This window comes from Chenopodium quinoa, unplaced genomic scaffold, assembly GCF_001683475.1.
Source record: "Chenopodium quinoa cultivar QQ74 unplaced genomic scaffold, ASM168347v1, whole genome shotgun sequence".
NCBI lineage: Eukaryota > Viridiplantae > Streptophyta > Magnoliopsida > Caryophyllales > Amaranthaceae > Chenopodium > Chenopodium quinoa.
Window position 1 is genome coordinate 1,746,897 of NW_018742461.1, and position 15,794 is coordinate 1,762,690.

The following is a 15,794-nucleotide window of genomic DNA, read 5'->3' on the forward strand; positions in this document are numbered from 1 at the left end:
ATTCGAGAGGTCGATTCTTCAGAGGTACTTGGGGGTAGGTGTCGTGCTTTCTTTGCCGCCTCGGCGTTGCAGACGGAGTTACATGCTTGTTTATGGGGTTTGGAGTATGCACTGCGTAAGAGTTTTTTGAATATTCGGATATATACGGATTGTGCTGCTCTGTTGGCTGTCCTTCCTTATTCGGGGAATATGGACATTTCGATTTTCTGGCTCATTCAGGAACTGTGGGTTTCTATTCAGAGACTCTTGGGTTGTCAAGTCTGTAAGGTTCCTCGTTCCTGGGTGTCTCCAGCTCACTAGTTGGCGGGTTGTGCTCGTCGTCGTTAGCTACTGTATTCCGTGTTTTAGTTTTATTTTTGCCTAGGTTTGTTTGTTTTGTTCTTTCTTTTTTAGCTCTGTTGTCAAAAAAAAAAAATGTCAGTGCAGTTCCCAGACCAACAACTTAAGCTCGTTCAACTCACATTGTACAACCCAAAGACTAGAGACTTTGTTATAATGCTTGAAAATGGCGAATGATAACCGAAATTTGGCTCTGCTTAAGTTGGAATTTCCCCCAGTAGTGTTTGTTTGATCACAGGCTGCGCTAGAAGCAACATGATTGACTATAACGTGATCAGTAACCTGAGCTGAGATGCTGGAAATGGACTCGCTATAAGCCTTGCATCTCTATGTGGAGTGGTGACTATAGCACACTAGCCCCTCTGAAAGTTATATTGGTACTTCCACTAACGATTAAGTGGGAGTATCATTAAAAGCGGCATTACAGCTAAAATCGTCGTCTGGTAAAGCAATTATTCTAAGGAGTATAGTTGTCTACTGTCTAGTAACATAATCCAATGGAGCTGTTACTGCTAGTTGCAAGAAAATAACATGCTCCTCCTGGGTAAGCAAGACCTTCAAAAACTGTAAAACATGACAAGGAATTACAGCCTTAAAAAAGTTCAAACAAGAATTGCGCACGCCTATACTTATTACAAACCCACAGGAGTAAAAAATGCATCGCACAAACACAACTAAACAGATCAACCGGACCAAAAAATATAAAAATGAGACTTGTAAAGGGTGTTAATCTAATTATGATTTCTAATAAGCAATCACTCTGTATTTAAGAAGCTTTGCAAGGATTTACGCGCTTGTATCCTTCAGGAGCTCATATACGTGGCAATATGCAGACTTATGTATTGCTCTAATGATAACCAACAGGAGCTGGTGCTTCTTTCAGCTGCCTGCCCTGAAAGTGCACATCCTGCATGGCGAAAACATATACTTCATCAGTTCAACACCAATTAAAGAGTTATATGGTAAGTTGATAACAGAATACTGCCATAGCTGATCAGGTGACATCAGGCAGATGTCTAAATGCAAAATTATCTGATGAAAGACAGGAAGACAGTTCATTAGCAGGCCCATGGATCAGTAAAACAAGTAATAATTTCGGTACTCACAGAAGCAAAATGGTTGACATCACGATGGTGAGCTTCGTCAGCACGGATCACAGTTATAACATCCTTCAAAGTAGCATTCTTTGGCAGCCTCCAGTAGTCAATGGCAATAGCAGGAGCGCGCACATTTTCAATCGCACCACTGTCTATGTCCTTCAGATACTCTGTGTATGAATGAATTGCCTCTTCTTCCAAGTAACCAACCACTCTGTGTGCCAGCTTAGGGGAAAGCAAATAGAGTACAAAATAACAATTGAAGAAAACTCCTTGCACAGCGAGAACCAAAAGCCTCTCATACCATTTAGGCTGCACCAATTCCACCAGTGTCATTAGGTGCATCCTCTCATTCTCAGCTTCTTCAAGCAATGCTTTGATCCAGCCACCACTCTGCTCGAACCTACGGAGGGACCTCAAATGTAGCAGCAGCCCACCAACCATACCAGGAACTGCAGCCACCGTTTCAAGCATCATTGCACGACAACCATACCGCCTCTGCATTTTTACAAAAGAACAGATCAGTAATGTCGAGCATAAGCTTAAGCATTAAACTTCTAAAAACAAAACAATTGTAGCATGTATATCAGCAATTCTTTATGGATGAAATCTGCTCAAATTAGAACTCCAAAGCCACAGATTTCATGGTATATTTTGTCAAAACACAAGAGCAGATGGTTATTTGAATCATCCAAGCGAACTGTTTAATGGTATAGCAGAATAATCCATACCTTGAAGAAAATATCAGTGGGAACCCTCAGGAGTTTCACTGTCCGGAAAGCAACTTTGTCCACAAATGTTTTTGGTACGTGATGCTTGCTCAGATCAATTGACAAGTCTGCCTCATAAGTCTCCCATGGCTGCACAGAGATTTGAAATCCATGTAACACCATTAACAACTCGAGAACCATCTACTTTATCACATGTTTTATGTTTATATACATACGTCATATGTGCTTCTACACATACATATCGCAGAATTCAATACAGTAAGTAGAAAAAATCAATCATCAAACATGTTGAGCATAACATAAATTCCATTTGGATCCATAGCGATCTAAGGCCTATTATATACTCTCGTATTCCGTACTCAAGAAGCTAATATCCTGACTCCTGAGAACAGATAACCTGGTACAAACAATAAATCCTGGCCTAACTTTTTATTAAATTCCTTTCCTGCTCCAACAATCAAGAAAAGTATCAACTAACAACTATTCCCGGAGTATTCTTATAACTACGGACTATTTCGGGCCGGTTTAGCAACAAAGGGCAGCCAGGAATGCAAATGAAATTTGATCTCTAATCTCAAGTACCACCACGACTAAAAAAATAAAAGCACAAATTATAGATCCGATTCTAGTCATCTTATTAGTATATCCCATTATCCCCATCTATCAAATAATTTGCCAGCATCCCAACAAAATCCACATATATAACAGTTCTTAATAATGTCAAAACTTAGGAGCTGCATCAAATGACAATTTCTTAATAAAAACAAACATATTCGACTTGATTGAATATAGACTAATTACCAAACATATTCGACATGATTGAATATACGTCATTACAATTATTGTCCCTCTTTCAGGAAAATGTTTATAATATTTTATTAAAAAAAAATTAATTCTCCGTACGTTTTATACTTTATTTTTTTATTAGTATGTAATACGAGACGTATAAACAACTCAGAAAATTAACAGGAAAACAAAATTCAAGCAAACATACAAAAAAAAAGAAAAAAAAAATAACAGCAAAAAAAGCTGATGATCTTATGAGTTAAAATCCAGCACATTTACACAATAATATACGAGTAACAAATTCGCAAAAAAAAAAAAAAAAAAAAAAAAAAAATCTCGAAAATCCTCTTGCAATCCAAATAATTGAAGATTATCGACAATTTCACTAATCAGCACTGGATTAAATCTTCATTTGGTAATAATCATACAAACAGCAAGAATTTTGCATGAAAAATTTCAAAAATAACAACATAAAATCAAATTTTTAAAACCTAAAGTAAACATGAAGGATTAATAAAAAAACTTTACCATGAAACAATTCCACGCCCATTTACTACCATCCTCCTTCATAATTTCATTCCTAGGAACCGACCAGTAGCTCGAAACCAACGGAAGATCATCCTTCTTCTTCTCCATCTTCTCTGCCTCCATCTTTGTTCTCTCCTCCACCGCTTTCCCCTCCGAAGATGACGACATACTCCGATGCCACTCCGGCGTCGCAAAGCTCCAACGCTGAAACCCCGGCGACATCAAACCACCGCCGGCGAGAACACGACGAGCGCCATTGACGGAAGAGGAGGAGTGAGTTAGCGCTGAAGATGTTCTGATCATCATCAACGCCATTGATGAGTTTGTTACCATGCGATTCATCTTCTTCTTCACTCGGTGAGTCGGCTCAGTGAATTACTTTGACGAGTTTGTTTTTGTTTTGACTTTCTTTTTTGTTCTTTATCTGGAAGAAATGCAGAAATTTGGGGGTTTATATAGGGGTCAGGGGTATAATGGGAATAATAAAAAATTAATGGAATAACAGAGTGTGCCAGCGTGGCAGTTATGTGAGAAGCCGCCGTATTGGAAAGACGGAGATACCCCTGAAAATGAAGGAATTTACGGTTTTTTACCCATTTCTTTTGCTCCAAGCATACTGGAATTCGGTAAATCACTAAATTGTACGGTCTTTTTTGAACTTTGCTATTTTATGGGGACCACGTGTCATCTTTTTAAAATTCCGTGCTTTTTTTTCTCCTGGAAAGTAAATGTAGTGAGTGTGAGATAAATAGATGAGGCATAAAAATTAGAAAAAAAAAGGATAAATATATGCAGGCCGGGCTGGAAAGCCCATCAAGAAAAAGTTTAGGCCCATTCATATGGTCCATTGGAGTTGCTCAACAATCTGTAATAATTTAATTTGATTTTCTGATGGCTACACCAGGTCACTAGCTAGGGGGAGACTGTTCAAGATCTTATTGTAAACATAATCCCTTCACTCTAGATTGGTTGTCTTAGATTGACTCCTTGTGATCTTAGAAAGTCATTTTCTTATTATTTGTATATTACATTATCTAACAATTAAAAGTATAAAAATCATATTCCATACTGAGGTAAATATATTTTATTACATGATTGTAAGCAATTTAGACTAAAGAATATTTTATTGAACAATTTTTTTGATTTGACTCAATTAGTTTAGTGTTAAGGATTAGTTGGTCATGGTTGAGTAATATTTACACAGTGTTAATGGTTAAATTATGTACATCGTTTACACAATTTAAATATGTGAAAGAATGTATATTCATCCAGTATATTAGAATTGTGTGTGTATTTTAACTTGGATTCTCCTTATATGGTTTATTGTTTGTAAGTATACTTAAAATTTTTGTGATATTATGAATTGTCCATTTATTAATTGGATTCTAAAGACTTGCACTATTTTGTAGCTTTATAAAACCATCATCTAATTATCTAAATATTATAGACTGTCATCATGATAGTATACTTTCAAGTTGTCTGATCATGTGACAATATTTTTTTTCAATATTATAGATAATTAGTTATTTGACCCGTCCAATATGCAATTTTGTAGCAGTACATAAAGGAAGAAATAGTAAAAATGAGAAGAATAAACAGAGAAGAGGGTGAAAAAGTAAACTTTTGCAAATTAGATAATCATGATACATGAGGTGGGAAGCAACCAATTAGTATAAACACGTAGTGAGAATTGTGATAGTAATATTGTTTCAACTTCAAAGATACATGCGAAGTCTTGAAATATGTCACAAATTGTATTTATTTTTTGGGCGACCAAGTATATCACAAATTGCTAATTGATGGCATGTGATACAACAAAAGTAGAGACATAGAGCTAATTTATTTTGTTAAAAAAAAAAATAAAAAAACTTTTAAATGTTGAGACCCTATGCAATTAGAAATCTTATACTTCCTCTCCAAGTGTCTTGATCACAATCAAAATCATTTTTTCGTCAAATAAAACATCATAATACAAACACTGGTTTCAAATTTATACTTGTACTCCGTACAAAGTATTTGCTTTTATCGATAAAAAAAAAAATTCCATTCCCATAATTATCTAACTCAAATGACACACATACAACCCCAAATGACATGACAATTACCATAAACCTATTCAAATCCATCCCCAATGATTCATCCATTGACCTAAATTATCCCAATTTATCTAACCCTATTTACCTCAACTTAACCAATCTCCACCTTTTTAATTTTTTTCATTTTACCTTTAGCCACCGTCAAAAAAAGTGGAATACAGCAAGCAAAAAATCGCGTACTACTTTAAAAAACACATAATCTAATCCTCCAAAATGAGGTCACGTGCAAAAAGCAAAGTAAACACCTCAACAGCTCCCCTATTTCTCTCTCCTACTATAAATATAAAAGTCTTGCCATTTCACCTTCCTCTTTTTTTCCTCTCTCCTCCAATTTAGAAGAACTGTAGTAACCCAGAAATATCCCTTTTTCACATTTGTCCAGCTTACGTTTTCGGATCGTCTTCTTTCTCTCTCCTCCTTAAACCTACCAACATTCTTCTCTGCTTCACTCCTTCAATCCAACTTTTGCTGGAAGATCGAACCTTCTTTCTCTCTCCTCTCTTCGGTTTTCATGGCGGATAGAGGATCTATTGCTCCTGGAATTCGTCTTGGTGTGAACTCATTTTTATTAATATCAATCTTTTTAATTTCTTAATTCTTTGGAATTTTTTGTGTTTTTTTTTTAGTTTAATTTGAGGTTTTGTAGCTGATTATGTGCGGTAATTTTCTGTGTTTAATTGATGAATTTATTTGTTTATTTTTTTATATAGTTTTTTAAGCTGATTGTTGTGAATTTTAGGTTATGAATTTGATTTTGTGGTTGTTGTGATGATTTATGAGTTAATTCTTCATTGTGTTATCTTGCATGTTGGTTATTTTGTTCAATGATTGTGTGATTGACGGTGTTCAATGATTATCTTGTTGACGGTGCTCTAATTTTGACTGAGTCGCTTGAAATTAAATTCGAATTTGATTGTGATTTTGTTCCGTCGGTGAATTTCTTGATATTGTTTTGAATAATTTTGCTTCAGTTGAGACGTGAATTAGTGAGTTTTAATTAAGCTAATCAATCCAGTTTTTTTAGGGTTTTGCTATGAATTATGTTTATATCGTTTTATGTTTGTTTTTAGGTGCAATCTTGGGCCTTAAATTGTAATAATTTGGAATTTATTTAAGATGAAATCTTTAAGTTTGCTGTCTTGCTACTAACTGTTTACTCATAATTTGCAGATATTCAACAATTACAGTTAGAGGCTCAACATCGATGGTTGCGACCAGCTGAAATTTGTGAAATTCTCAGGAATTATCAAAAATTTCAAATTTCTTCAGAACCTCCAACCCGGCCCTCAAGTAAGATTTGTGTAACCTTTGCTTATAGCTTGTTGCATATTGATGTTTTACCTAATACTCCGTTTATGTTAGTTAAGGTACACACAGGCGTTTTGTATCAGTTACTTTTATGCAGTTACGTATAGCGCAAGATGGTCTTACTTTAGGTTACGAGTTATGTATCTTAATTTTATCCAAAAAATATTAACAAGACAAATATTTTTGGTGAGGAATTTTTTATATTGGTGCCGAAATAAGGACCCTTAGTATGTTTAGTGTTTAATATGAATGCAGCAAGTTCTTGTTGACCCAAGTAAAATTTCAATTCAAAGCGGATCTAGAACTTGAGGTTTTGGGGTGTGCATGGATGGGGCATCAATCAGGAAAGAGGAATAGTTCACTGAGGAGAATTCTGTCGGCTAATGTTGTACTTTACAAGTTAACTGACCCCCTCACACATGACCAAAAGAAAAAGGAAATTAAATGTAGAATGATTTGAACATTGTTTCTCTAGGCGCTGGCTGAGTGTTCCACACTTCCACCCATTGCCAACTTTTTCTTCGTATATATTTTGTACCGCTATTTACAACTATTAACATTTTGTTAATTACTTCAATATATTTTACTTTCTTTCATTTTTATCTTAATTTGTTTGTGGTGTTTGTGGGTTGGTGGGTGGGGAGATTTCAGTTTGTTTATTGGATTTTCAATCTGAAAATGTCTCTCTCAGAGTTTCAGTTACAGCATGTTTTATGCTGTTTATGAAATCCATTTGGGTGGGGGAATTCTCTCACTCATTTTCCATTTGGGTGGTGGAGGGTGTTGGACCGGTGACTGGGATCAGGGGGGAAACTAGAGGGAGTTCAGTGTGGAGACAGGAGTGTAATTCAGCATGAATGGAATTGCATGCTGCATGAAATGCTATTGATGTTTATGCCACCTTGGTTCACAAGGTTTCATATTTTCCGTGCAATATAAGCCTATCATTCTAGGAAACTCACTACACGACACATGTAAACACACTGACAGACATTAGTGTTTCGGATCAGGATTGGAAAGAAGAGTGTTTGTGTTGAACAGGGTTAGAGGAGGACAAAATGCAGCAGAAGATGAGTGGAGTAGGGTCCTAATTAAGGTGCTTGTAACTTGTTAGATCAGCATTGCAGTTTTAAGCAGCCATATAGAAAGGCTATTTCCAGTTAGTGCTTCAAACACAATGCCTTTTGTATTACGGAGACCTGTTTATTATTGTTTAGTCATTCTCAAATTTGATCCTATTATCAGAAGAAATTGAACAATCTGTTCCTCAATTATTTGCCACTTTACTTCTGTTTACCCCTTAACAAAGTTGAATTCTATTATGAACTGATAACCAAACGTGAGGGTTATAATTCTTGGTGTGCACTTTTTTTTTCTTAGGCGGCTCTCTCTTTCTTTTTGATCGAAAGATTTTGAGATACTTTAGGAAGGATGGCCATAACTGGCGGAAGAAAAAGGATGGAAAGACTGTGAAGGAAGCTCATGAGAAGCTAAAGGTAGGGCGGACAATAAATAACTTTTTTCATTTTTTTTTTCTCACGTGTTGTATGTTCCTAGGGTCAATTAACTGGGTTATGTAACATAAAACACTTTTTCCTGTGAGGAAAAAAAAAAAAAAAGAAGAGCAATGAAAGACAAATAAGAAGAAGTAGTCAAAATTCAGATTATGGCTTTTGGGGGCTATATCTTTAAAATCCAACCTCAAACTAAAGTGTTCTTTTAGGGTGAATTTGCAATGTTAGAGAACATTATTTTATTAGCATTGGCATAGCTAGCCTCCATGCTCCTTCAAAAAAAAAAAAAAAAAAAAAAAAAAAAAAAAAAACAATTTTGCCTCCATGCTAAATGTGAAGGGAAATTTTGTTTTGGGATAGGAGTTACAATTTTACAAATATTAGGAATGTATTAGATATGTTTCTACTACATCTCATGCTTGAAGCACTCATAGGTTGGAAGTGTTGATGTGCTGCATTGCTACTATGCCCATGGTGAAGATAATGAATGTTTTCAGAGGCGCAGCTATTGGTTGCTTGAAGAGTATGTATTGTCAATTAAAATTATTTTTTTCACAGCAATTTTTTTTTTAATGATTTTGCTGTAATACTGTGAGGTATAGTGCATTTAAGTTTGGAAAAACCGTCTTTCTTACTATTCCTCGCAAATGTTGCAGGGAGTACATGCATATTGTTTTTGTGCATTACTTGGAGGTTAAGGTATGTTTGTTTCAGATTTACTGTTTGATTTGACATATCAGGTTTGCTAATTTTCCATATTTCTTTTGTTCCTTTATTGATGTTTATTTGTTAATTTAAATTCCCCTTCCCTCACCATATTTCATTTTTTAGACTTTTTCACTAATTTCATTAATAAAGCGATCTAGGTATTAATGGAACCTTAACTTCGATTCATTTTATCCCTGTCTTTTTAGTAACATGTGTAGATGCTATTCTATCTTTTTAGTGTCATTATTATCTAGTTATTCTTATGAGATGCTATTTGGCTCTGGTATCTATTGTTAAGTTTCCGCCTAAACCAATTTGCAGTGTTTTTCTTGTGTACATGCTGTAATATTTTTATTGTTTTCTGTAAGAAGAGGTAACACACACAAAGAAGTGAAAGTACCTTTTTTTTTATTTTTATTTATTTATTTGTTTATTTATTTTCTTCCTACTTGAGTCCATCTTGGCATTGATCGTTTTGTTCATATGATTGTATCAGGTTAACCTAATTTATTTGTTTTAGGATTTAATGGATCGGGATCACCCTCTATAGCCTTGTCATTATCTATGCTTATGCTCATGAGGATGCTTTGGATGTGTGACTTCCTCTGCTAGATATAGGAGTATTAGAGAGAAGTTAAGGAGCTGTTTATTTGTTAAAACAAGTCAAAGAGCTTTTACAGATGATAGAAAAATTATATGTTACTCTCTTGAGTGTGTCAACTTTCAGCTGTGACACCTCCTCAAGATATAGCTCCCTACTTTTTTTTTCCTTAATCAGTGATTTTAAGACTTATGTATAGTATTGGTGGATTGACTTCAATGTATATTTGTAAAATATAATATTTAATTTTTTTAGTAATTATTGTATAAAAAAAAAAATAGTCCTAGTGGTGTTGAAAAGACAAAAAGTCAAAATGTTGCATCTATTGTGAAACGGAGGTAGTATATATTTTTCTTCCAAGAAAAGGCTTTGGGAAATTCGAAACATCTCTTTTGAAGATAATATTCATGGACATTCTCTTTGCCCCTTCCTTTTTCGTCCGTCTATTTCTCTTAACTACAACATCTGGAGTTTTCATTTTAAAATAGATGTAGTCTTTTTTTCTACTAATGAATTGGAGTGTTAATCGATCTCGGAAATTTTTTAAGGTAATGATATTCGGAATATGGATGAATATATCCTATATCTATCTATCACTCTGCTGTTTGGATGAAAATTGTGAATTGAGCAATAATATGGACATACTTCTTTGAAATTAATTGTTTGTTTCTAGTCATATTTCCAATCATTTTCTTCTATTTTTACTCATTAAAACAGGGTAACAGGAGCAGCATTAGAGAGGCAGAACCATTGATTTCCAGTTCCCAGATTAGCAACTCTGTGTCTAGTAGTGTTTCAAACAGTTATAATGAAGCTTTTACTGGAAATACTGGATCCCCAAGTGCAGTTAGTTCTTTGACCTCTTCTTATGAAGATATTGAATCTGGTAGTTTTCTTTCCCTTGCTTTGTGATCACTCTAGCTCTAACGACTTACCGCAGTTGGAGCTTGGTTTCTTTTTTTCCTTTTTCTTAAATTTTTTTTTTTTATTATTTATAATATGTCATTCTTGGGATATGTTGGAACAGAGGATAATTACCAAGCAATGTCAAAGTACCCATCACCTGTTACCTTCCAAAACATGGAAGACACTGTTGAAAATAACAAGCCAGGTTCCCTTATGAACTCCAACTTTATTTCTACATACCCTGGTATGTTTCAGCATTTGATGTATTTACTTGGGTAGCTGCTTTGTTGATTTCTCTTAGAGCTGTTAACCTTCATTTCCCTGTATTGTTACCAGACAACTATAAAGGGAGCCAACTTCCTGGTCCTGGATTGGATTACACTTCTCTTGCTCAACGAGGAGCTGGAACTAATGATTATAATCAATTAAAAACACTCGACTTGGGGAGCTGGGAAGAAGTTTTTCAGCAGTCTACTAGAGGTCCGGAAAATTTACTACCAAATCCGTTACTTTCTGGTGCTCCTCTTGTTGGAAGCATTGATGGTTACAATGAGAGTTTCAGTCAGCTTCTGGATGCTGGCTTTGGTGTCAATGGTGCACCAGGAGCTTCTTTAGCCCCATACTTGCAGGTAATCTTATACTTAGGAACCTTTGTTGCACAGAAATGGGAATGGAAAGTGAGGAAGCTCTATTTTCACGCAACAAAATTCTTCAACGATTATATAACTCAAACAATTACCTCAACTCTTTGTTCAAAATGATAAATGTTATTGTTTTTAGTAATTCAGAACCTTATCGGGATCCCTACAATTCTGAATAACTATTGGTATTTATTTTGTTGAATTTGTTATATTTGAACCGAAAATGTTTTGATACACATTTATGCATGGGCATTCAGTTCACAGGACTTTTATTGCTTAGTTCTCATTTCTTAGTAGACTTGTATATTTCTGAAGAAAATATATTTGTGTCCTAATATGCATATCTTTCCTGTTTGTCAGAGTAACAACCCATTAGAACTTTCTTTCACTGAATATCAAGACAATACAAACATTACTGCTACTGCTAAGCAGCCATTGCTGGGATCTATTAGGGCAGAGGAGGGCCTGCAAAAAGTTGATAGTTTCAATAAATGGATGACCAAGGAATTAGCTGAAGTAGATGACTTGGATTTGAAGTCGACTTCAAATCTGTCATGGCAAAATATTGAAGCTGCTGCTTCTGTTGATGATCCTTCTGACTACTCAATGAGTCCCTCAATTGGCCAAGATCAGCTCTTTGACATTCAAGACTTCTCACCAAGTTGTGCTTCAACAGACAGTGAAACAAAGGTGATTTTTGTAAAATCAACATTTGAGACTTGCATGATTCACATTATGAGGATTTTAAATGGCATGTTTAAGATAGAACCATAGTTGTTTATCCGTCATTAACTTTTTGTTTACATCAAATTATAGGTTGTGATCACTGGAAAATTTATGGTCAGTCCCTCAGAGGTGTTCAAGTATAATTGGTCTTGCATGTTTGGGGAAGTAGAGGTGCCTGCTAAAGTTCTCGGCAATGGTGTTCTCTGTTGTTATGCACCACTGCATAGTGTTGGACGAGTCCCTTTCTATGTAACATGTTCTAACAGGTTTGCTTGTAGTCAAGTGCGAGAATTTGAATATCTTGTTCAGGGTAAAAAAGACAAAAACACGGTTAGCAGTATGACAGAAAATCAGCTTTGGCTCCGACTTCAGAATCTTCTATCTATAAGTTCTCCCGGGAATTTTGATTCTACTTCTGAAAGTATTAGAAAGAAGGAGCGAATTTTTAGGAAAATATTTCTATTAATGGAAGATGAACTTGTCTTGGGGGTTGAACAACATTTGAAAGAAAAAGTGGTCTCTTGGCTGTTTGACAAGGTTAGTAGTGAAGATGGAAAAGGACCAAATACACTTGATGAAGAGGGGCAAGGGTTGTTGCATCTAGCTGCAGCACTTGGTTTCGATTGGATTATCCCCCCTACTTTAGCTGCTGGTGTTAGTGTGAATTTCCGGGACATAAATGGATGGACGGCTCTCCACTGGGCTGCATGCTACGGAAGGTAAAGCTTTTAATATGCTGAAATATGTAATATTAGCTCCTTTTTCTCTTTAATAGTTTCATCCGTGGTAAGTTTCTTCAATTAAACCTGATAGTGACTGCGCTGCCTTATATTGTCTTATTTAATGTTGTTCCATCGTCTCTTATTACTCTAGAGAGAAGACTGTTGCTTTTCTAGTTGCACTGGAAGCTGGATCGGGATTAGTAACAGATCCTTCACCAGAATTTCCTTTGGGTAGAACTGCTGCGGACTTGGCTTCGGCTAATGGATACAAAGGAATATCTGGTTTCCTTGCAGAACATTCCTTGACTGCTCACCTTGAGACCCTTACAATGACCGAACGAAAGAAGGATAGTCCAGTTGAAAACTCTATGAACAATGCTGTACAAACAATGAGAGAGAAGGTGGCTACTCCTGGTGATGAAGGCGATGGGTCAGATTTGTCATTAAAGGATTCCTTGGCTGCTGTTCGCAATGCCACTCAAGCTGCTGGTCGTATCCATCAAGTTTTCAGGATGCAGTCATTCCAAAGGAAGCAAGTCAGTAAGGGTGCTGGTGATGATGAGTCTTTGTTGACTGATGAACAGTTTCTTTCACTTGTATCATCCAAAATTAAGAGGCCTGGGCATCCTGATGAAAAAGCCCATTCAGCTGCAACTCACATACAGAAAAAATTTCGTGGTTGGAAAAAGAGGAAAGAATTTCTGACTATTCGCGAAAGAGTTGTTAGAATCCAGGTACTTGAACCTATTGCTTTCTCTTATATTCTAGAGCATTTCTGTTCATTATTTGTTTTATAGGGATTATCATTGTCAATATTTTGGGTGTGATTTGTAATGATGTGGAGTTTTACTTGGTAATATACCCACCCATTGATGCATGCATTTTGATGTGATACTCAGCTCTGAGATGTTATTGGATTGCAACTCTAGTATTCTGATCTACAGTTTACTATCCTTGTGAAATGTAAAATGATGAATCTCCTTTTTAAATAAAACAAAGTGATGGAGGTAGTATCTAATATTGTTCTTTATTCAAGGCCCATGTAAGAGGTCACCAGGCGAGGAAACGATACAAACCAGTTGTCTGGTCTGTGGGAATACTAGAGAAAGCGATTCTGCGGTGGAGACGAAAAGGGACTGGATTGCGTGGGTTTCGTTCTGATGCCCTTAATAAAGCAGCATCCAGCACCGATGCTCCACCAGTTGTACAGAAGCCACCTTCTGAAGAAGATGATTATGATTATCTGAAAGAAGGAAGGAAACAAACTGAAGAACGGTTGCAAAAAGCCCTTGTCCGGGTGAAGTCCATGGTTCAATATCCTGATGCAAGAGCACAGTATCGAAGGCTTCTGACTGCTGTAGAAGGTTTTCAAAAGAATCAGGTATTCATATGTTTAAATGGATGATCTTTTGGTTCTTGAGTGCCAAAGCATAATTGAGTCAACGTCATGTACTTGGGTGTGCATATATCTGTTACAAGACCTAGTAAGTAGTTGTACTTTCGCTGTACCCACTCCAGTGTTCATTTTTGTTGCTGCCTAGTGCCTACCCTCCCCACCCCCGAGATTGTTATATACACTTGGGTGCACGGTACACCAATGAGCATTTTGTTCACATTTTGATGATTGTTTTTCATTTAATCATCAAATGAAGAGCAAAAACTAATTTTGGGTTAGTTGGGTGCACGGTACACCCAGATGTGTAAAATATTTTACCCCCTCCCCTCCCCCGAAAAAAAAAGGTGTGGTTGGTAGATAGAGCCTTTAGAAATGTGTGGCCCATTATCTTGGGATGGTTGGAATACAACTTTCATTATTGCGTCTATGCTGTTGGGTGAGTAACAGGTGTAAGATGAAGGAGAAGGTTATGCGCAAGCGTAACCTTTAGAAAGTCTGGCTGGTGTCTTTCACTTGTGTCTTTCTAACTAAAAAAAATGTGTGGTTGGTAGATAGAGCCTTTAGAAATGTGTGGCCCATTATCTTGGGATGGTTGGAATACAACTTTCATTATTGCGTCTATGGTGTTGGGTGAGTAACAGGTGTAAGACGAAGGAGAAGGTTATGCGCAAGCGTAACCTTTAGAAAGTCTGGCTGGTGTCATTCACTTGTGTCTTTCTAACTAAATCCTTTTCACAAGGTGAAATTTGGAGATACTAAAATTATTTATGACAGCCTGGGGCATATGTGATTTATCAAACCTTTTCTGCCACATTGTCTTAGAAGATGAAGGTTCAAATTGCATAGAGCGCTTAGTTGTTTTTGTTGTAGATGCTACTTGACTATTGTAGTTTGTGAATTGCTAGGTGTCTTGTGTGCCATTGATACGCCCCCTTATCTCTTCACAAACTCTTTAACTGTAATCTCTTTACCTGACATTGTTTTTTCACTTCCTTGCAGAGTCAGGTACAAGACAGCACCCTAAACAGGACAGATATTGCACCAGCTGAAGGTGAAGATGACATGATTGATGTTGAAAGCTTACTACATGATGACAACTTCATGGCTATAGCATTTGAATGACTTGATTTTCTATTTTCATTCTAATTTGTGCAATTTGTACATAAGGTGAACTGTCTGCACCATGATTGGACGGAAGTTAATATTCCCTTGTAAATACTTATATATAGCATTAATTAGGAAGGAGATCCTTTAGAAGACTGATGCGTAGAAGGCAGGCATGGTTAAGTTTGACAACACAGGTTAGATGTAGAAACTCGTCTGAGATTGTTAGATATGAGCGTATTATTCTGTAGCTAATTTTTCTTTAAACTCTACTCTATGCGTGCATGCCAATCTGAGAAGTTTTAGTACATGTATGGAAAAAAAAAAAATTGATCTATGTTACATCTGCTATCTGTTTGACTGAGCTTATCAATTTAAAGTTTGCAGGGAAACAAAAAAAATTCAATCATCGGGAATGGGTATTTTTGTTATAAATGTATTTAATAGCCTAATTAGAGGGGTTCTTTGTGTTAATCCTACGTATAAAATTATATACCTCGTATATGCTAAATCAGGCTTCTACTGCCAAGAAGCTTCTTTCTAACAAGTTAGAAGGTCACTAAACATTTATGGAGTACAATTTGATAAAAT

General features: G+C 36.0%; 2 protein-coding genes across 3 annotated transcripts; one reads left to right on the forward strand and one right to left on the reverse strand.

The window, feature by feature from the left end:
* Positions 1–855: 855 nt before the first annotated feature.
* LOC110718624 (ubiquinol oxidase, mitochondrial-like) lies at positions 856–3,925 on the reverse strand. Its single transcript, XM_021897503.1, has 4 exons — positions 3,482–3,925; positions 2,168–2,296; positions 1,446–1,934; positions 856–1,246 (listed from the first exon to the last, which is right to left on the reverse strand). Exons 1-4 carry the CDS (start codon positions 3,821–3,823, stop codon positions 1,187–1,189), a joined length of 1,020 nt encoding a protein of 339 aa, XP_021753195.1. The 5' UTR covers positions 3,824–3,925; the 3' UTR covers positions 856–1,186.
* A 1,950-nt stretch (positions 3,926–5,875) lies between these two features.
* On the forward strand, positions 5,876–15,572 carry LOC110718625 (calmodulin-binding transcription activator 2-like). 2 transcript variants are annotated; one of them, XM_021897504.1, is made up of 13 exons: positions 5,876–6,128; positions 6,748–6,867; positions 8,266–8,381; positions 8,834–8,922; positions 9,056–9,098; positions 10,426–10,594; positions 10,736–10,858; positions 10,951–11,243; positions 11,616–11,945; positions 12,072–12,700; positions 12,855–13,437; positions 13,740–14,084; positions 15,099–15,572. In XM_021897504.1, exons 1-13 carry the CDS (start codon positions 6,089–6,091, stop codon positions 15,219–15,221), a joined length of 3,003 nt encoding a protein of 1,000 aa, XP_021753196.1. In that variant the 5' UTR covers positions 5,876–6,088; the 3' UTR covers positions 15,222–15,572. The 2 variants fall into 2 exon arrangements, with proteins under 2 accessions (XP_021753196.1, XP_021753197.1); XM_021897505.1 differs by having other exon boundaries at positions 10,736–10,819.
* Positions 15,573–15,794: the final 222 nt, after the last annotated feature.